The 22549-nt window shown below is 36.8% G+C and overlaps 1 protein-coding gene and 1 long non-coding RNA gene across 4 annotated transcripts; one reads left to right on the top strand and one right to left on the bottom strand.

The window, feature by feature from the left end:
• Positions 1 to 1287: 1287 nt before the first annotated feature.
• On the bottom strand, positions 1288 to 11571 carry LOC111905867 (superoxide dismutase [Fe], chloroplastic). The gene is given in 10 exon segments (XM_023901600.3): positions 1288 to 1501; positions 1503 to 1610; positions 1714 to 1737; positions 2639 to 2665; positions 2773 to 2846; positions 2951 to 3122; positions 3216 to 3404; positions 3508 to 3582; positions 11285 to 11328; positions 11424 to 11571. Coding segments are annotated over 10 exon segments (801 nt in total). The 5' UTR covers positions 11455 to 11571; the 3' UTR covers positions 1288 to 1444.
• LOC111905870 (uncharacterized) lies at positions 7631 to 10780 on the top strand. 3 transcript variants are annotated; one of them, XR_008225385.1, is made up of 3 exons: positions 7631 to 8197; positions 8840 to 9043; positions 9133 to 10780. It is a non-coding gene; the product is annotated as an uncharacterized LOC111905870 (long non-coding RNA). The 3 variants fall into 3 exon arrangements; XR_006185715.2 differs by having other exon boundaries at positions 8840 to 9283; positions 10379 to 10780; XR_006185714.2 differs by having other exon boundaries at positions 8840 to 10780.
• Positions 11572 to 22549: the final 10978 nt, after the last annotated feature.

Genomic DNA, 22549 nt, shown 5'->3' with positions numbered 1-22549 from the left:
CTCTGATTTTCAATAAATGTATTTGGAATAAACAGTTTTATTCATAATAGATTTATAATTTGGAAGCTTTACTTTAATAAAAATGATAATTTTTGTTGTGAAAATAGGACGTTACATGATATATTTATAAAAGTATGAACTTTATAATAAATAATATATAATTAAACGGATCATAAATGTGGCGAAATCTCTGACCCAAACCTGTTACATTGCATGTCGGGTTCGTGTCGAGTGTTCGTATTGTGTCATGTTTTGTCAGGTCTACCCAATTCCATAGTGAGGTCCTCATTTCGTATTTAGACTTGAGAAATAAATGGTTATTGGGGGGAATTTCTATAAAATTAGTTACTTCTTGGTTTTTTTCTTTAGATATTTTAGTATTTTAAAATGGTGAATTTATGAACTGAATAACATTAAGGTGCTTAACTCATAATCACCAATGTTTAGCTCATCTAAGTAGTTCAACCAAGATTATGCACACAAAAGAAAGGCCAATATGGGAACATTAATTAGTCGAAGCAACCCCACCCCTTTCTTCTTCTTCTTCATCTTTTGTTGGATCGTAGGTCACACTTATCGATTATAAGATTAATCAAAGAACATGACAGATGGGGATGATGAGTTGCAATTTGAAGGCTTGATTTTTTTTAATTTTTTTGGCAGAAGTAGTGATTATTGGTGGTTATGGTGTGGCCAAATCAATGTTTGCAACAAGAACATAAAATGAGACAAGAAAGATGAGGTTACAGGATAGGGACCAAATTGATTGATGGTACAAGCCATTCTTGATGCTCTTAATGGAGAGAGAGAGAGAGAGAGAGAGAGAGAGAGAGAGGGAGAGAGAGAGAGAGAGACAATATATTATTTTCATATTAAATTTAACAGAAAACTAATAATGTTAGTCATAAGTACCATTGAAGTGTAATGTTTCATCCAAATGAAACATTCATAGAAAAAAGATTTCATAAGGATTGTTTTGGGACAAAATCAAAATCATAAGGACTATTTGTGAAAATTTGTTTTTAAACTAACATAACTAGGAGAATGACCAACCTAACCCCCACTAGAAGGTGTACCATTTTCACATGCATGCTATGTATGATTTGTAATGTGTAAGTATGTATGTATTATGTAATGTGTAATTGTATATTATATTTTAGTTTTCTGTTTTTCGCTAATAAATTTGTAATATATATATATATATATATATATATATATATATATATATATATATATATATATATGTGTGTGTGTGTAAATAGTTTTTATTTTCTAATAGTTTATCACTAAATAAGAAGTAGGCTGCATCCCCTTCGATTTGATAACTTTTTCAAATTTTCTTTGTAATCCGATAAATATCATACATACCATACGACATCATAAACCAATTACTTCGACACAAGTTAAATAACGATACAGATACAAATACAAATATCATTCATTGTCAAAAAAAAACTCTCGGGCCTCTATCGCGTATATTTACATCAATTGCAGCCATCTCATTTTTCCTTCGCTGCCACCAAAATCTTGGCTGCTTCAAGTCTCAAACTCACTGCTTCCCATGATACAAGCTTATCCAGGAACACCGATATATAATCAGGCCTACGGTTCTACAAAACATATACAATTTTCACTAATCAACCTTTCATATCTCATCACACACACACATATTATATATGATTAAATGAGTAAATTAAAGGGACACATTCTTACCTGAAAGTCGAGGTAGTATGCATGCTGCAAGTAACAACATATTAGATTCAAAGTGAATGTGTCATATATATAATTTAATTTCCTTCTTTATGGGTTAATGATCATGATGCGCAATTGATCACTATTGTTTTAATTTAAGTTTACACAATAGATCCTTCAACTAGATATTTCTATAAAAGAAAAAGAAAAAAACAAAATATATATAATGGTGTTTGTTATACAAACATTGTGTAAAATTAAAACGACTATTGGCAATTTGGCATGGCCATGGGGATATGGAGAGGGAGAATTCTACCATGTCTCTCCTGTATTTAATTAAAACAAGGCTATATTTTTAAAGGGTGGATCCACATATAAATCCAAAGTGGATCCATATGTGAATACAAGCATTGTATATTTTAAAAGAAATAGTATTTCCGGTTTCTTCTTTCCCTTTCTCTTTATTGAACTCCCTTCTCTAATTCACTCCAACTGATTAAGTCAATTAATTTTAAATGAAATATTTTGATTTTAATTATATTTGTTAATACTTTTATGTGGTAAGTTAATATTGTTTTTATTTCTTTAAAAAAAAATATATGAGAGGAGGAGTGAAACTGTGAAAGACCATTTCCTTATGCAACATTGTTTACACCAAAGACCTATGATGTTTTTAAACGTAACTTATAAAAAGTGGTTATCAATAACTTTAGCAAAAACATTGTTTATATATGATGTTCATTTATACTTTAAATGCTTAATGAACAGTCAAATAGTTTGCTTGTTTAACTGCTGACTCTTTTGTAAAAAGAACATGATTATATATACAAAACTATAAAGTTTAATTTTAAGGATCCATCGATTTCAATTAAAATGACAGTGTCACCATGTGGGGCATAAATTTCATTTCTTTATAATGAAAGGGAAATAGGGAATCACGTGTTACCTCCCAAACATCAATGGTGAGAAGAGGCTACAAAATAGAAGAAAAAGAAACCAATTTATATTAGTGAATCCATGCTTACCAAAAAAAAAAAACAACAAAAATATTATAATTATTATCTTTAATTTTTAACTCACATGGTAGTCCAAAACAAGAGGATTAATTGCATTTGGGCTATTCACGACAGCAAGTTTCTTCTCATCCTCTTTGTCTAGAAAGAAACACAAGGGTAGAAATGTCAAAACTCATCAAAACATTAATGGGTGCGCATTTTATTTTGTGTCAAACTTTAACTTTAACCTAACAACCACTTACATACAAGCCAAGCCCAACCAGAACCAAACTGAGTAGCAGCAGCTGATTTCAACTCATTGATTAGGCCTTCAAACGATCCAAAATCTCTGTTTATCAATTCCAAAAGTTCTCCTGAAGGCTTTCCACCTCCATTAGGTTTCATAGACTCCCAGAAAAACTCATGGTTCCATATCTGATCCAAGAGTTTGAACAATTAATGGATTTACATTAAAATCTGACACCACTGAAAGTAAGTTTAAAAAATTCAACAAATGGCATACGATACCTGTGCAGCATTGTTGAAGGTTGGAAGAATATCACCTTTGTTGTATGAAGACAAAATTATGGTTTCCAATGTCATTTTATCGAGTTCAGTTCCTTCAATTTGCTTGTTTAGGTTGTTGACATAAGCTCTGTGGTGCTTTCCCCAATGATACTCGAATGTCTGTTTGCTCATATGTGGTTCTAGAGCATCCTACCACACACACATGTAACAGGAACAGTAAAAATACATATTACAGAGTTAAACACATATAATGTAATGTAATGTAACTCATCATACAACATATTAGGCCTACCAGTGCATACGGAGGAGGCTTCAGATCAATGCTGGCTGATATCTTCTGATGAACAGTTTTCCTATTACACCGTCTCTGTAATATAAATAAATGTAGTTAGAAGATGAGAAAAAATTGCATCTTTATTTGGAAGTATTAGCGATAATATTAGAACTAATATTAGAGATAATGATAAGATTAGCTAGCATTTGTATTGTTAATTAATCTCCTGTATTTAAGGCTAGTTGTTGTACATCTTATATGGCCATGTTGATGGTTCTACTCCTTCTCCACCTGCTACTATTGTAGTTGAAAAAAAGCCTTGTCCAAACCCAGAATATCAGAATATCAGACATGGGTCGATTCAGATCAGCGAGCTCTATTAATTATCCAGTCGTCTCTCTCAGAAGAGGCCATGGCCGAAGCTCTCAACCTCACTACTGCTCATGTTGTTTGGCAATCTCTTGAACACGCTTACAACCATGATTCCATGGAGCGTGTTCATACCCTTCGTGACTCTCTGAGACAAATGACCAAAGGTAATTCTTCTGTTTCTGATTTTGGTCGACAATTTAAAGTTGTGTGTGACAAATTAGCTGTTGTTGGTCACTCGGTTGAAGACATGGACAAAGTACATTGGTTCTTATGTGGACTCGATTTTGCCTTTGAGTCATTCTGCACTGCTCATCGAGCAGTCATACCATGTCCCTCTTTCCATACTCTTCTCTCACATGCAGAAAGTCACGAGCTCTTCCTCAAATTGATCCAAAATCATGCCACAACTGCTACTGTTGCCTTCACAGTTCAAACTCAACCCTCATCTAAGTGCTGGTCAAACACCAGGGGCCGAGGTTCTCAGTCACGTGGTGGATTTTCTGGTGGCAGGGGGCGTGGCAGACGTCCTCCCCATTGTTAACTGTATCGCAAAAATGGACATTATGCATCCTCATGTCCTGATCTACCAACGTTTCAGCAAAGTTCAACTGTTGATGCAAACCTTGTTCATGCTTTTCAAAACAAGTACAATACTATCATATCAGACTGGTACGTTGACTAAGGTGCCTCATCTCACATGACAAACTCCTCTACACATCTTCATCACTCCTCATATGCTGGCAACGATCAAGTGGTTGTTGTAAATGGTAATCTTTTAAACATAACGAGTACCAGTACTTCTCATGTCTTAAAAAATCTCAAATTATTAGATGTTCTAGTGGTTCCTCACATCACTAAAAATCTTCTTTCCATTAGCAAACTCACTCATGACTCACCAGTAGACGTTATCTTATCTAACACTTTTTTTGCAATCCAGAATCTAACCACCAAGGAAATCATTGCAAAAGGTAGATGTGAAGCAGGAGTTTACATACTTGAGCAAGGAAATGAGACGTTTTTAGCAGCATTACGGAATTAAAGGACTAGTGCTTATTTTGAAGTTTGGCATAATAGACTAGGACATGTAGCTTTTGACATTGTTTCTTTATTAGAAAAATTGGGTTATTTATCTGTTACTTTAGTATTGCCAAAACCCACAATTTGTTCTTCTTGTCAACTCTCCAAAAGCAAACAATTACCTTTTAATGAAAATGACAAACAATTTTCACATGTCCTACACCTTATTCATTGCACTTTATGGGGACCATCACCAATACCTTCTACAGAGGGCTATATGTATTATGTTGTTTTTGTGGATGATTTATCCAGGTTGATATGGTTCTATCCACTCAAGCACATGTCTGATTTCCCGTTGATTCTCACAAAATTTTTAACCTTTGTCCAAACGTAATTCTCTTCCAAGGTTAAAAAATTTCAAAGTGATGGTGGTACAGAATTTCTTAACAACCATGTCAAACAACCTTTGTGAGTAATGGGACTCATCACCGTGTTTCGTGTCCGTATACTCCCCAAAAAAACGGTAGGGTGGAAGGTAAATATCGCCACATAACAGAAACGGGCCTTGCAATTTTGTTTAATGCACAAGTTCCCGCCCAATTATGGGTCGGTGCTTTCACATCTGCGGTATTTATTATCAACTGGTTACCATCAAAGCTCCTTGACAACAAAAGGCCGTTTGAGTTATTATTCTCTTCATCGCTGAATTATGATTATTTCGAGTTTTCGGCTGTCGTGTTTTTCCGTATTTAAGAGATTATTCACCTCACAAATTAGCACCAAGAAGTGCCCCATACATCTTTATTGGGTACAACACAAACTATAAAGGATACCAGTGCTTAGATCCTACTTCTAATCGCATTTACACTACACGACATGCCCAGTTTGATGAAACAACTTTTCCTTATGCTGGCTCTTCATCTTCATCATCCCTTAAGGCTCTACAAATCACTTCCTTTGATGAATCGCTGCCCATTTCTTACATACCGGATTCTCCTCCAACATCGCAACAAACAGGTTCACATGCCTCTTCCCATGCCGATCATTGTTGCCCGTGTGTCGACGTCTCTGCGGCTCCTCAATCAGCACCTACGCAACCTGCAACTGATCAGCAGCCTTCAGTTGATCTGGTTGTTCAATCTCTGATACCAAATTCACCACCTCTGGCTCTCTCTCCACAGGTTGTCCCACCAACGCACCCTATGATAACTCGATCTCGAGCGGGTATCTTCAAACCGAAGCACCGGGTATCTTCCCCGTGCATGGTTTCAACGTCTCAGTACCTTTCTAATAAGTCTTGGTTTTCTCTGTAGCCTGGCGGACACATCTTTGTTTGTTTTTCATCAGTGCGTTACTCTTCTCTATCTTTTGGTGTATGTCGACGATATTATCCTTACTGGAAATGATCCCACACTGATTCGCACATTTATAACTCGTCTGAATAATGAGTTTGCTACAAAGGGTCTCGGTAGGCTAAACTACTTTCATGGTCTTGAAGTCACATGCACCTCTGATGGTCTCTTCCTTACTCAAGCCAAATATGCTCATGACATCTTAACTCGTGCTGGTCTTTTGGAGTCAAAACCCACCACTACTTCGTTGTCCACAACTAACCACCTTGTCACTATAGGTGTTGTGTTCGACGACCCCACTTTATTTCGATCACTTGTTGGTGCTCTTCAATATCTCACGATTACACGTCTCGATCTCTCGTTTGCTGTCAATCAAGTCAGTCAGTTCCTTTAAGCGCCTACCATCGATCATTTCCAGGCTATAAAATGTATCATTCGTTATGTTAAAGGCACCTTCTCCTATGGATTTCACTTTACTTGGCCACATTCTTCATTTGTCTTTGGTTATTCTGATGCTGACTGGGCTAGATGAATTGAGACTCGTTGCTCAATCTATGGCCAATCTATATTCCTTGGAGGAAATATTGTATCTTGGAGTGCTAAAAAGCAACCCACTATCACCCGTTCTAGTTGTGATTCCAAGTGTAGAGCCATGACAAACATTGCTTCAGAAATTATTTGGGTTACCCATTTGCTATGTGAGCTTCATGCCGATTCAGTTCCAACCCTTTTATGTGACAACAAAAGTGCCTTATTTCTTGGTCAAAATCTCATATCTCATAAACGAGCAAAACATATTGATATTGATTATCATTTTATTCGTGAATTGGTGTCCTCTGGAAAACTAAACTAAACACTAAGTTCATTCCTACCCATCTATAGCAAACCGATATTTTCGCTAAAAGTCTTCCGTGCCCGTTGTTTGAATGTTTTCGTACCAAGTTTCGTGTTGGTCCACCACCGCTTAGCTTGCCGGGGGGGTATTAGCGATAATATTAGAACTAATATTAGAGATAATGATAAGATTAGATAGTACTTGTATTGTTAATTAATCTCTTGTATTTAAGGCTAGTTGTTGTGTGTGTGTGTATATATATATATATATATATATATATATATATATATATATATATATATATATATATATATATATATATATATATATATCCCCTAATCTAATAAATAAAAGCAATTTTTCCAGGTGACATTCTATTAGCCCCTAAAATCGTTTTATCCCGCCAATAGCTTTTAACTGAAGTTCCAAAAATACCCTTCGACCCTTTAAAATTCATTGTCCGCTCAATCTGGCCATATGATATCCTCTTGATTCCGTATATCAGTCAAAATTTTCCATCAATCCCATAAAATCAGGACTCAGGAGGTTTTTGTTTTATCTTTTAAAACATCTTTTAGCTTTTAGGAAAAGAAAAAAAAAGGCAAAAGATGTTTGGTAATCTTATAAAAGCTACTTTTTATATAAGAAAAAATAAACTTTTTGAAAAAGTTAGAGAATTCTCACTTTTTGCAACTATTTTTGCAACTTTTCCTAAAAGACTTTTACCTCATCTCCACCGTTATGTTCTTCAACCTTAGGGTTTCTGAATGTGAAGACTTGAAGACTGAACGAGGTAAACAATCATTTCTTTTATTGTGATCACGATGTTTTTTCGCTTTAAGAAACTGGAGATGGGATACCTCTTAATCGATATTTCATCTTTGCAACTGTAGTGGTAAGGTTGTCGTAGTTCTTTCCATTTCCTTTCACGTATGTCTCTTCTTTCCCCCTTTCCCATTTCTTTATTTTTGTGATTTGTATCAGTTCTAATTAGTTTTAGTGATGTAAGCTGAATTTTTTTTGATTTTTTAGGGGTTTACCCACCAATTATTTGTATATATGTCTACAATCATTGCTTCCTTCAATTGCAGAGTTCTAGACTTTAAAGAGCTTCAAGAAGACAATCACGAAGGTGACATAGGATAATCATCAATTGTCTGTGAATTTATTTCATTTGTGCTCATTTTTATCTATAAGCTTGATAAGAAGAATTTTACCCCATCTCAGATTTGTGTTGATGAAGATGATCATCAATAATTAAGTGCAAATGTATGAGAAGGTTTAAATTTTAACAAAACTAGACAAATTTAATGTTTTTTGCAATTAAATCTACCATATATTATGGTTTAGGTTGATCAATTGAAATGGTACTCTATCTAAAAATCTGAATAATCAACAATCTTATAATTTTTTTATTCAAAATTTCATTTTTAGATTTTTTTTTATTAAAGATCACACAAAGCTCCACACATCGTAGGTAAACCTCTTTTTGATTTTAAATTTCACATTAGGCCGTTTCAGTTTCTTAATAAATGTGCTTAATTTTTATAAGATATTGAAAACAATAAAGTTATGAAGAACCCATCAGCCATCAGTTTCGCCCACCAGGTGTTTGTGTTAATTCCTCATAGATATCGCCTACTTTCATTATTGGTTGATGAGTTTTTTTGTGGCTTTTCTCCCTCACCCCTTTCTCACAATCCATCTGTTATGGGTATGTGTTCATTTTTGATGTGATCTGATTCCACAATGACTAACATTGCTTAATTTACAGAAATCGACGGACTGGAACATGGATAGCAGCAGTGTCACATCTAATTGCACCGGGTTTAACTTACACACTAATTGCACATGTTGGAGTTTCGGTTGAACATCCACATCTCCATCTCCATGGCCATGGCCATGGCCATTTTGATGTCATCGCCACCCTTAAACTTGAATATCATGGATCACAAACAAAGTATATGTAAATCATAAGGTAAATGCATATTTCAGTCACTTGTGGGCCACTGTATATATGATTTACAATTTCAGGAGTTGTTAGAAGAGTAAGCTTTTTTATTTTAGGACTTCTGTTTCCAAAGAGAGATGGGAGAAGTTAGAGGGTACATTTGTGCTACCCGAGAAGCTTGACCGAGTTGTGTTATATTTAGAAGGGCCTGCCCCAAGAGTCAACATTCTCATAGAATCCTTGGTGGTCACTTGTGCTACTTCTCACGTAAATTCACCCTTCTTTTAAATCACTTTGAATTTAATAATCGTATATATTTTCAACAAATAAAAGATAAATAAGTCATTTTTACAGGGTATAGTTGAAAGATATGTTGTTAAAGATGAAAACATCATATTGAACCTTAACTTTGAACCAGTGGTTGATTTGATGTAGGTTTTTTACCTTGTTTATTTTCATTTCTCCTTTTTGTAGATTTTTTTATAGTTTAACAATGAGTCTTTTTTGACATTTCTAGGTAAATAGCATCGAGCAATTATGCATTCATTATTCAAATGAGAGATTAAAACAACACCATAATCGTCATTTGTTCAAGATAGAATAAGGGGCAACTAATCTAATTAATCTTTTCTGGTATAATCTAACTATTATATTCGATATTCGGTGTCTGAATCATGGTGTTCCTCTATAATGAAACCACTTAGGAAGAATGTTGGACTTTGATATTGGTTGCATCCTAGGCTACTCAACGTCTAGATACTAAAATGAACATGATTCTTTTGGCCAAGTCCAACCGGTTTCTGTACCTGGAGGTTTTGTCTAAGTCTTTCTTGCAACATTTTTTTAAATCTAATGTTGTTTCTTGAAGATGTAATGATAACTTTTTGTTTAAACAGTTGGGTTAAGAAGTTACAAACCGGATGGTGTCTTTATCTATTATTACTATTAAGAGTTAAGACCTCATTTTTTTTTTACCTTGCTATCCTTTAACTAATTTATATTGTATTTTTTGTTTCTTTTATAAATATTACCTATGCTTCATAAGATCATTTAACATTATAATTTGGATTTTTTATTGTCTTTATTAAGAAAAATAAAACCATGGATTTTTTTAACTTTTTAATTATGGCCCATCAAACATTTTAAGAATCTTTCTATAGTTATTACATTTAGTGAATTCAGCTTGGAACGAAACTTCACACTTTAAGAAACTTTCTATAGTTTTAGGAATAAGATTTTTTTTTTTTTGACATAGAGCAACTTTCTTATAGTTTCCTAAAACAAAAAGCTTTATGATTTGAAATATTAATTATCTTCTCTAACTGCGTTTACCCTTATTGTGTGAATTTGTAATTTTTGTAGGATTCAACAAAATGCGTTTTGTAGTTCTAAGATGTGATCCAAAATTTAATCGGGTAACTGTTGAGTGGAAGAACGAGGTTTGGAAACCCAAGTTTCTTTCAATTTACTTTTGTGCTCTTTTAAGGCATTTAGTTGATTTGTGTACCAAAAGATGGAGTAGTTTATTTCCTTTTGGAATATTTTTTTTTAATTTTATTGTACTATATTTTATGAGAAGAGATGGTGTATTGTTTACAAAGAAGCTGTTAACTATAATGGTAGAAATAGCATGTTGCTTTCATTTTTGATATAAAAAAGAGCATGGCTTCATTTCTAAGTTAAAAATAACACGTTCTTTTATTTTTTAGGTAAAAATAACATTCCATTTTTATTTTTAAACCAAAAATAGCATGCTATTTTCATTTGTGGAGCAAAAATAGGATGTTACTCTCGATGATGGCTCTTGGTTATGCTTCAGTGTTCCTAGATGACTTTAAATTTTATTAACAATATTCCTTTTTGTCTATATAATAATTATAAACATACCATCCGTGGTTTCCACGGGTTATAACCTTATATATATATATATATATATATATATATATATATATATATATATATATATATATATATATATATATATATATATATATATATATATATATATATATATATATATATATATATATATATATAAGGATACGTTCAAGTTCAAGGGAAACAAATCTTATAGGAAAGAACTTAATTCATTTCGGAAAACCAGTTTGGGAAATGGGACATGTCCAACTCACCACAAACAATGATCAAAATTTTCATTCAGTGGTAGCGGCAGTTGGTCCAACACCATGCATGGTTACTTGACAAAAAAAAAAAAAAAAAAAAAAAAAGAGTTGAAATGTTTAATGCAGTCGAACAGAGAAAACTAACCTGCCTCTGTGGGCATTGTAAGCTCCGAGAGAATCCAGAAAATGCTGCAATGCAATTAATTGGAATTTGAATATTATGTAATCAATTAAGTAACTGTCTGTCAAATATCGATAGACTAAGCAATGGGCAACCGCAAAACCTGAGGTGAGATGAGAAGCCGCCATTACCATCCTTGTGCAGAAGAGCAGTGCTTGTTGTAACAAGGCGAGGATACTTTGGTTGACTGTTGATGAAGTTGTACTACAAAATAGTACTTTCAAAAGTATGTACTAATATTTTCTTTTAAAAGGTCCCTATATTTATTTTAAAAGTATGTAGTTATGTACTACAAAATAATATTTTCTTTTAAATGAGAGTAGGTATGGCCTCATATTTTACAGGGGCAATAGACATTATGTCGACATAAATGCCAACCTGTCCAAAATAGCGTATGTAAGATGCCCACATGTAATTTCAATGAAAAATACCTGATTTCTGTTTTCTTTTGGGAAAAAAAAAAGGCATCAGAACATCACAGTCACACAATCTTTATCTTCTCAAATTCTCATTCATCCTCTCCTCCATTATCACCTAAACCTAGCTCCCTCGTCTCGTTCTTTCTGTCACCCATTTCCACCAAAAAGGGAAAACAGTTAGTTTCAGAAATAGAATGAGAGTTTGATGTTTTTGGATTTTCAACAGTTAGATGAACTCGAATCTGTTCCGATTTTGGGGATTTTTGGTTTTAAATAGTTGATTTTTGGCTAAAGAAAGAGAAAGACTTGTGTTGTATTTTGAATACGAACACAAATCTTAAAGATGAACCCAGATGTTTTTCACTTGCTCATCCTCTTCTTCCTCACGCCTTCCCCTTCCCAGCCCCGATCTGTTTCTCCCTGTTTCTTCTCTTTTCTCTAAATCATGAATTGAAAGCGAGCTTTTTTTTTTTGACATGTTTGATTGTTTGATATCATGAAGAAAATGGAATGCGATATTTGGGTGAAAATTATCTGTTTGAAAGAGATCAGGAATATAAATGAAGAAATAAGTGCAGTGACTTTGGTTTTGTGGGTGGGTGAAGGGTGAATTTGATGCATCAATAGTAGGGATTGTGGCGTTGTCGATGGATGCAAGTTCTGTTTTTATTGTGAATTTAAAGAGTAAAGACCATGAGGTTTTCCCTAGTAGGGGATCTAGAACATGGAGTCATGGAGATGCTGCAATCTGATAACCCACAACTTCACCTACGTTTCACTTCACTTAATCTTGTTCACTCCACCAGCAACCACGAGCAGTGTTAATGGATGCTGCTTCTGTTTGATTGATCGTTAGGATTTTGGAATAACAATAATACTTGGATATTGGATCGTGATAAAGTAGAGTTAAACCCATCCCTACACCAAGTAGTAAAAAACGTTTGACGTTAGCGAGTCGGTGGACTAGGGTTAAGGAATTAATCGGCTAAACGGGGATTAATCGGGGGATTAATCGCGGACCATTAATTGCTATTTCGTTGAATTTTAAAAAATTATATATGACTAATATCATAACAAAGTTCGTAAATACCACTAAATTATTAATATGATCAATACAATAATAATCATTCGTCAAATAGTTTCTATTGAGTTAGAACTTATTCAAATTGTTAACATTTCATCGTTTTCTACTACTTCACACATTTTGTAGATAGGGATTAATCGCTAGGAGCCCTCTAATCGGTTAGGTAAAGCCTAAGGATTAATCGGGACCTAGTCGGGATTTTTACAACAGTGCCTACACCAGACTTCTTTACCAAGTCTCTAGCTAACCCCTTCATTAACTGATCAGCTAAGTTTTGTTAAGATCGAACAAACTTAACAAAAATGAGCTCACGAGTAATGAGCTCACGTACCATGTTGTGCCTAATACCCAAATGTCGCGACATTCTAATATACATTTGACTATATGCTTTTTCCAAGGTGACAACACTATCACAGTGTATAGAAATAAGTGATATAAGCTTTGGCCACAAAGGAATTTCATAGATCAAATTTCTCAACCATTATGCTTCCTTTCCAGTGGCGGGAAGGACTATAAATTCAAATTACATATTTGAGTTTGTGATGCATGTTTGTTTCTTAGAAGCCCATGAAATGGCATCTCCACCAAGAAGAAACACCCAACCATTCGTAGAAGAGGAGTCCTCAACATTAGTGATCCAACTAGCATTTGAATATCCTTCAATAACCGAAGGAAACCCTACATAAGTCAAACCAAAGTCCATGGTTTTCTTTAGATACTTCAACACTCTCATTACTGCTTGTTAGTGATAAGTACTAGGATTGCTAGTAAACCTACCTAGCTTTCCTACAGCAAACACAATATCAGGTCTTGTGCTGGTCATATCATACATCAAACAGCAAATAACCTTTGAACATTCAAGTTGTGAAATTGCTTCACCACTATTTGCCATAAGTTTTATACTTGGATCCAAACTCAGATATGATCCAAAACTTATTATGAACCAAACTTTAATATGAACTAAAACCTATATGAAAAACTATTAATGATTCAAAATTATATGATTCAAAAATTATATGGTTCAAAATGATAATATTCAAAATAATATAATTCAAATCACATAACTACTTTTTGTGTATACAAATATGCATCATATAATATTGATAAACCTGATCTAAACAATTTCTTATAAAAGATGACATAACTCAAAGCATAAAACCATTTGCCCTATAACTAAATAATAATCTATTATATATAACCTATTTGTCAAAATATATAAAATGTCAAATGCTTGAACATTTTAAAAGACATGCAGCATATCACCCGTTTTCATATACAAACTAAGATGTACATATTGTTAAATTACATCAATACTTTGACTTTATGCTTAAACAACATATCAACATCAAAGGGTTACCACGTCTCTTGTGGAAACTGTACTCAAACTCAAGATCTCTAAGAGGTGAGGCATATCAATAACACAAACAAGGAAGCTTTCATTTTTTTCTATGCCTATATGACATTTGATATTGACAATGTATACAGACTGCTGCTCGAAATATGAAGATGATGGCTCGATGGAAGTTTTGCATCAAGATGGAGAATAAAGAACTCTCCGATTGGAGCTTACAAAAAAAATCTACCATAAAAACACGGTTGCTAGAAATTAGTCAAATGAACAATGCACTTAATTATTATACAAACTAAGAAAAGATATCTATTTACAAGGGCACATGTCCCATCCACTACTTAGGGTTCTTCGGATGATATATCATTATGAATAACACAACCAAACGATAGATTAAGAAACATAACATTAAAAATATATCATTCGCAATTTTATGATTTAAGAATGATATGATGCAAATAGTTTATGATCAAAATGTTACAAATCAATCAACATAATGATCCAATTCAAATTGTGTATGATCCAAAATATTTATTATCCAAACATGTTATGATCTAATGCTACAAATAATATGATAAACAAATGAATGATATGATCTAATGCCAAAGAGTATAAAAGAATCAATGATATGATCTATTTTTCATACTTTCTATGATACAAACATGTTATGGTTCATAACACAATGCTCCAAATAAAGATATTAAAAAATAGAACATAAGTAAGTTGCAACAACATTACATATTTATTGTGTGTTAGTATATATAACTAGTCTGACATGAACTAATCTGATATAATGAGTGTTTCTCTTTTACTTAATAGACTTTTATAATTGTTTCTTTAGGAGGCCAGTCTTTATTTATTTAAACTACTTTTTACCAATATGCTTTTCTTTTTTATAATCATCTTTATTCTACACACACCCACAATCCACAATTCTCTTACCCTTTCATCCAGACATCTATTACATTTAATAATTTTCCACGAAGACCAAAAACTAATGTAAATGAAGAGTATGAAATAAGTCACTTACATCTCACACAAGCATAAATACAAACAGGTTGTGTGCGTAAAAATCAACAAAATTTTAGAAAATATTTCCAAATACCTCATGTGCATTTAACTTCGTATAGACATTTTAACAAACACCTTGAGTGCTTCATCAAAGTTGGGATTCCAATTGAATTTAGCCCATAAATTTATATGTTTTGTTTGTTAAAAAAAATTTAATATTAAAATAAGGACATCTTTTACTCTGACATTGCACAACTGATGGTTCCACCATAATATGTTATCATGATGCTTTAGCCATTTCCTAGTTTCTAAAATTTGGTCTAATAACATTATTGAAAATAAATTTGAGTATGAATCAACTTTCTTGTGAAAAAAAATGTTTTTTGTACATGAATTTATATCAGTTAAAGTTTTTTTGGAACACAATGTCGTTTTCAACCTAATTCTAAAAACAAAGTCGTAGATGAAGATATATGTTCAAAATAAATAGTTGATGTGTATTGACTTTAAAGAGTAACGAATCTAACTTTAAATTGACGTTCTTATAAAAAAATTTAAAAATCTGTCATTTGTGTACATTAATGTAACGGCCCAAATTTTACAGAAAATTTTAACTTTTATAATCATAAATACCAACCACAATTGTTTCCAGAAAATTCCATTACATGACCATAGTGATTTAAAAGATCAAAATATCAAAACTAATTATGAAAACACTGGAGAATGCATGTTGTGCCATCAAGTCGGGCCCTTGTCCTTAGAGCTAGAAGTACCTGAAACATCCAACAAAACTGTAAGCACACGCTTAGTGAGTTTCCCAAAACACACAAAACATATAATCACATAATGCCATGCACACATACATATAAGTTTGCCATAGACGCCCTCAATAATCTTCATTTGGAATGTCATGGGATACCCCTATGGTCTTGTATCCCCGAGCCATGGGCTCCTCCCATGGTCTTGCCAAGTGTTATGGGCTCCTCCCATGGTCTTCACATAAGTTCACACATATATCAAATAGAAAACCATTACATACTCCATTACTAATCATATAATCTCAATTAATGGGCTGGCCTTGGTGCCTTCGACCCATGAGTGTAGTGAGAAGATTCGCCTCGAATACTGGACGATATATGACTAGGTCTTGGCTCCAAATGTCAGCTCTACTCAATCCCTAAAACAAAAACGATTCCTTAAATACAACTCAACATGCCCCGAACCCCTTATAGGTCAAACTCGATCAAAGACAAAGTCAAAAGTCCAGGTCAACGGTCTGACTTGACCAAACACGCCATGTTTCTTCATCTACTGCAAGATCGGGAAAAACCTTATCAACTCGTCGTGTTCACTAAGTAACACGCCGAGTTAGCCATAATTCTAACAGCTTAAAGCATTAAGTTGTTTCCATCGAAATTAGGAGCTCCAAATTTCAGATCTCCTCCAAAATGATGTCTAGAAGGGTAAAGTTTTCAACTTTACCCTTAGGAACCACCAAAATGAGTTAAACCCAAACCCTAGAATCATTAGAGTGAAGCTTGACCCGCTAATTAAGCCCTTAATCTCCAAAGACATAGTCCCAAAAAGCAGATTTGGCATCTAAAGGCTAGAAAATCACGTAATGTAACGCCCGCGTTTCCAGGCTAGGCATTATTGTCAATGTAATAGTCTAGGTTAACCCTTGTAACTCTTTTTTTGAAGTATAAATGATGAAATATTTGAATATTATGTGAATTATGTGTTTATTTTCTTAATTATTATAATTTAATGAATTAAGAATAAAATAAGCGTCAAAATTAAAGTGTGAGATAAGCCCGATATCTTTGCATGAAGATGTATTGGTTGAAACAAGGATTCCGGAGATATAAAGAATGCCGAAATCCGAGTTATAACGAAGAAGTTATGATCTGTCGAAGTTTCGCGACAGAACCAACGACGCTGAATGACGTAAAAAGCAAAATTTACGTTAGAGAGATATTTAGCCTTAGTGATCTAAACGAAAGTCATAGAATACGTTAAACCGAGAGCGTGGATAAAAAGAACTCCCAAATCTGACTTCGTATGAGGAAGTTATGATTTTTTGAAGTTTCGACTTAGCAGTATGCAGTCCGAATACTCGATTTGAGATCGAGCGGTTTTTAGCCGAAACAATCTAAACGAGAATAGAAGATCTCATCTATAATAGTCCAACGGTAAAAAAACAGACGAAAACGGACGTCGGATGAAGAAGTTATGAATTTATAACGGAGTTTCCCTGTCCCGGTCTACTAAAAATAATATAATAAAAATAAAATCAAAATTAGCCAACGGAGTCTAAATGAAAGTTGTAGAGCATAATCTCGCCTACGCATGGATATAAAGAACGTCGAAAAAAGAGCTCGTATGCGAAATTTATGAATTTTTGAAGATCGTGGCACGCATACTAAAGCTTATCCGAAGCGTACGCCCAACGTACTGAGTATGCCCAACGTACTTGGAAATTACGCCCAACGTAATCCCAGACCCAGAAGCCTATAAATAGAAACCGAGATCAACCATTTTCTTTGCTCATTTTCTTTCTTCTCTCTAGTTTTTCCCCGATTTGCGTGCCAATTATATCCCAAAGCACCGGTATCATTCCAGAGCCCCGAAGCAAGTTCTGAAGCCCCAAGGATCCCGAGCAATGAGATTCCTGAGTCGAAGCTCTACCCGCGAGGAGCCTGGTTTTTGTAAAGATCTTCCAGATCTACCGAAGAATACTACTTCTGCAAGTCGTAGTGCTGTCCGATCATCTTCTGATCAAGTAAGTGTATAGTCCCTTTCAATACACGATATTATACAAGTAATCGTTGAATGTATTTAAGAATACAGGTTGTGTGAGGGTATTATTATTACCTTCTAACACATTGACTTATATGACTCTCCTTGAAATTTCTTGATATGTGTTTACGTATTACTTGCTATTTGGATGGAATATTGAAAGAGCATGTTATACATGTAGCACCTGGTTCCTGGTACGTAAATCTTATTTGAGTATTTTCCATTTTTAGCCTTGGACTCGGCGAGTCATAGGTCCGACTCGCCAAGTAGAGACGGGACCTGGGACATGTTTAAGTTGGTGACTCGGCGAGTCCATATTCCGGACTCGGCGAGTCACCGCTGTTGGATGAAACCCTAAGTTTCAGGGGTTTGCACCCTATTTAAGCCTCATGTCCGCCCCAAGCCAGCCCCCATTCACCCTCAGAGCTCCCAACCCTCGTTCAAAGCTTATTTCCTTGAGAGTTTGAAGCATTAGTGTGTGTTCTTGAAGGTTTTGAGAAGGAAGTGGAGTAGATCAAGAGGAAGGGAAGGAAGCCAAGCATCTTAGTGTTCTCTCAGTGATTCCTTTGAGGTATAACCCGTTTTCCCTCTGTTTCTATGCTTATTACTCCATTAGGTCTTTCTTGAGCCCTTCCCCAAGCTTGTATGTGCAATATAATTCGTAATAAGTTGATTGGCCTTTAGATCTAGGCATGGTTAAGCTCCAGGAGCTCAGATTTGTTGCCTTTATGGACCCACATTGCATGAAGACCCTAGATCTACCCTTTTGGGTGCATTTTGAACCCTAAAACCCTTATTGGCAAATATCTACACATAAAGTTGGAAACTTTACGTGTGATTCATGCTCTAGGAACCCAGATCTGTGAATGGCATGGACTGGAATCGAGCAAAACCGCATAGTTAGTGGTTGCATGGCAACGACTCGACGAGTCGTTCATCTGACTCGGCGAGTCTGCTCGCGATTCTCCGACTTTGTCCCCTTTTCGTAGTGTCGAGTGTGAGCAGTGAGTCACGGGGTGTGACTCAGTGAGTTGGAAGCCAAACTCATCCATGAAGGAACTCGGCGAGTCAATGCCCTGAGTCGGCGAGTTCAAGGCAATCTCCTTAGATCAAGAACAGACTCGGCGAGTTGTTCATACAACTCGGCGAGTCGCAGCATAACTGTTCTTAAGATGAAGATGAACTCGGCGAGTTGTTCATACAACTCGGCGAGTAGGATGAAGGGCTTGAACCTCAGTTTAGAAGGAGAACTCGTCGAGTCAACGCCTAACTCGACGAGTAGGGAGGAGATTCAGGACAGCCGGTTTGATAGGGACTCGGCGAGTTGGCGAGCCAACTCGGCGAGTTGGGTCAACTGAAAGTTGACTCTGACTTTGACTTAGGGCATGATTAGGGGTAAAATGGTCATTTTACCTAAAGGGCAGTTAGAAGTGTTTGATTGAGTATGTTGTGGGAATTACAGCCGGAGGATTTCCGGAGCAGCAGCAGCAGCAGTAGACAGTCAGTTCCCGATCAGATCAGCAGCTACTTTGAGGTGAGTTACCTTCCAGTAGCGGTGGGTCTACGGCCACAATGCCGGCCCACCAGTAGGAGTTGTATGTAGATGATTGTCTCTATGATATTCATCTAGGGATTACTACTACATGTGTTATGTTTATGTGCTAGTATGATATGATGCTATGTGCTAGTGACAGTAGGGGGAGATAGTCCCCGAGATATCCGGTCGGTAGGGCCGAAGGGGTAGTCATACCCAGCCATGATAGATAGATTCTGATATTGTGATACATGTTATGTGGTAGTAGTAGAGGGGAGAAATAGTTCTCCAGTATCCGGTCGAGAGGACCGAAGGGAAGGCCAGCACCCAGATATGCTAGGCAGTATCCGGTCGAGAGGACCGAAGGGGAGGCCAGCACCCAGATATGCTAGGCAGTATCCGGTCGAGAGGAACGAAGGGGTAGGTCGGGCACCCAGATATGCCTGACAAAATATGTATGTTATGAGATTATATGGTATGTGGTACAGTGGGGGAACTCACTAAGCTTCGTGCTTACGGTTTTCAGTTTTGGTTTTCAGTTTTGGTTTTCAGGTACCTCTTCTTCGAAGGGGAAGGAGCCGGCGCGGTAGCGGCATATCACACACACTCTCGTTTCCGCAGTTATGAGTTTATTCTGGGATTGATACTCTGATATTTTGGTTGTTCAAATGTTGTGGATTTCAAATTTGGTTTTCGATGTGAAATGGTTTAATTAAACAATGCTTTACTTATTAATGTTTTCTAAGTAATGTTTTAAAAACGAAATTTTTGGACGTGAAAATTGGGTCGTTACAAGTTGGTATCAGTGCCCTAGTTTGAGGGATTCGGACACACCTTCGGGGGTGTCTGAACTCAAATCGAGGGATTAAAAGATTTTCCAAAAGAAAATGTTTTCTAAAGATTGAGAAAAGAGTTTTAAGAAAGAACGAAGTGTGTGATGTGCGCGACCGGCCGAGCTCAAGTAAATATTCCCCAAAGTACCCATACAAGTTTATGTTATGTTTATCAGCTTTTGTAGAACAACATGCTAGAATAGGACTAAGGATCTAGGAGTGATGCCTTATGTGCCTGCTTTATGTGTTTCAGTTGTATGAGAATTGCATGCTAGTATTGAGTAGACAGCGAGTAGGATAGCCTGATTAGGTTATGCCTGGTAATATGAGCTTAGCATTTTATGCTAGTACAGTTCCTGTAAGCAGATAGAGTTGATTGAGATTGTTACCCTTGTCTGAATGCTGCTTGCTTCGTGCTATGTGGGACTCTGAATAATGGGAGTTCGCCATTAGGCGAATACGTCACGTCACATGTGATCAGGGTTGAATAATCTTAGAGTGTCGGATTTGATCCTACTGCACAGCTCTTGTTTGAGTCCAACCGTTGTAGGGACGAGTTGGGTACTCGAAGGATTATCTGAGCCTCGTCACATGTGATGGTATTCGGGTAATGGCTAATTGGCATTACAAGGAGGCCTGCAGCAGCTGAGGACTGGATAGAGTAGAATCAAAGATTTCCCTAGGGCAAGCCTAGGATGAGTATAACAGTGATCAGCAATAGTGAAAGGGATCTGGTGGAGTCGAGGCATTCCTTGAAGAATGTACGGATAGATGTGGAAGGTAGTATGAGCCCGTACTACTGAAAGCAGAGGATCCGTACCCGAACCAAGGAAGGCCAAGATAAGACCAGGGGAACTTGTAAGTAGCAGTGATCCCTCAGGAAGTATCAGTATCACTAATGATTGTTATTATGTATTGCAGAATGGTGGTACTTCGATCGAGGCCGATAGATGGCGGTTCAGGAGAAGGGTCAGGTTCGGGATCAGGTTCCGAGCCGGTAGATGAGGGACTACGCGAGTTCATCGCGTCAGAGATCACCAAGGGTATCCTTGAGTCGACTCCCATTATCTTTGGGTCGATCAAGGAAGGGATCATCGAGTTGATGGAGGATCGCCTCAGGGCGTTCAAGAGTGACATGGCATCTGGCAAGTCGGGATCTCGCACGCTGTCCTTTAAGGACTTCAGGGGCAGTGGTGCGCCGGATTTCCACGGGGTGAAAGACCCCATTGCTGCCAGGCGATGGATTGCGGACATCGAGTCTGCACAATTGACTAGCTTCTGCCCCGAGGGGTCCAAGGTGAGGTATGCAGCAGGATGTTTACGAGACCGAGCTCGAGATTGGTGGGAGTCAGTGGGTGACTCGTTGGGAGCCTCGGATATCGAGGCTATGACCTGGTCAGACTTTGTGACCAGGTTCAGGGCAGAGTTTGCGCCGGTTGTCGAGCTTCGGCAGCTGGCCGGGGAGTTTCTGGACATGAGATAGATGACGGAGACTGTGGCGGAGATCACCGCCAAGTTCCGGGAGAGGGCACTGTTGGTGCCCCAGTATGCGGGCGATGAGGACATGAGGAGGACCCGCTATCATGACATGCTCCGGGCTGATATCCGGGAGCACGTTAGTTTTTCAGCTTGCCCCACCTTGGACTCCATGATTGCTAGGGCGAGGGAGAGGGAGATAGATTTGGAGCACATCCGGAAACGGAAGGCAGAAGAGGTTCAGTCAGGAGGGGCTTCGGGGAAGAAGCCCAAGGGATCAGATGCGGGGCCGAAAGGCCAACAGGGACGGGGACGCTGCAGGAAATGCGGCAAGACTCACGAGGGGGCGTGCAGGTTGGGATCATCAGGCTGCTACAAGCGCGGAAAGTCTGGGCACTATAGCAGGGATTGCACTGCTCCAGCAGCAATTATTCAGACGTCTGAGTTGCTGTGTTTCCACTACAACCAGAGGGGCCACAAGAAGGCCAATTGCCCCCAGTTGACAGTTTCAGCGCCAGCTCCAGCGACCCTGCGGATCACAGATGGCCGACAGGGCAGGGCAGAGGCTCCAGTGGTGAGGAGCCGAGCATTTCAGCTGACCGCCGAGGAGGCACGCGCCGCACCCGATGTGGTGACGGGTATGATTCTTTCCCTCTATTTTATTTTTATAATGATATGATATTGATATGTGCTCTGTATGTATATGTATGAATTAGGATCGTTCC

The sequence above is a fragment of the Lactuca sativa genome, chromosome 8 (genome assembly GCF_002870075.4).
Source record: "Lactuca sativa cultivar Salinas chromosome 8, Lsat_Salinas_v11, whole genome shotgun sequence".
Lineage (NCBI taxonomy): Eukaryota > Viridiplantae > Streptophyta > Magnoliopsida > Asterales > Asteraceae > Lactuca > Lactuca sativa.
This window is presented reverse-complemented; position numbering and strand designations above follow the sequence as displayed.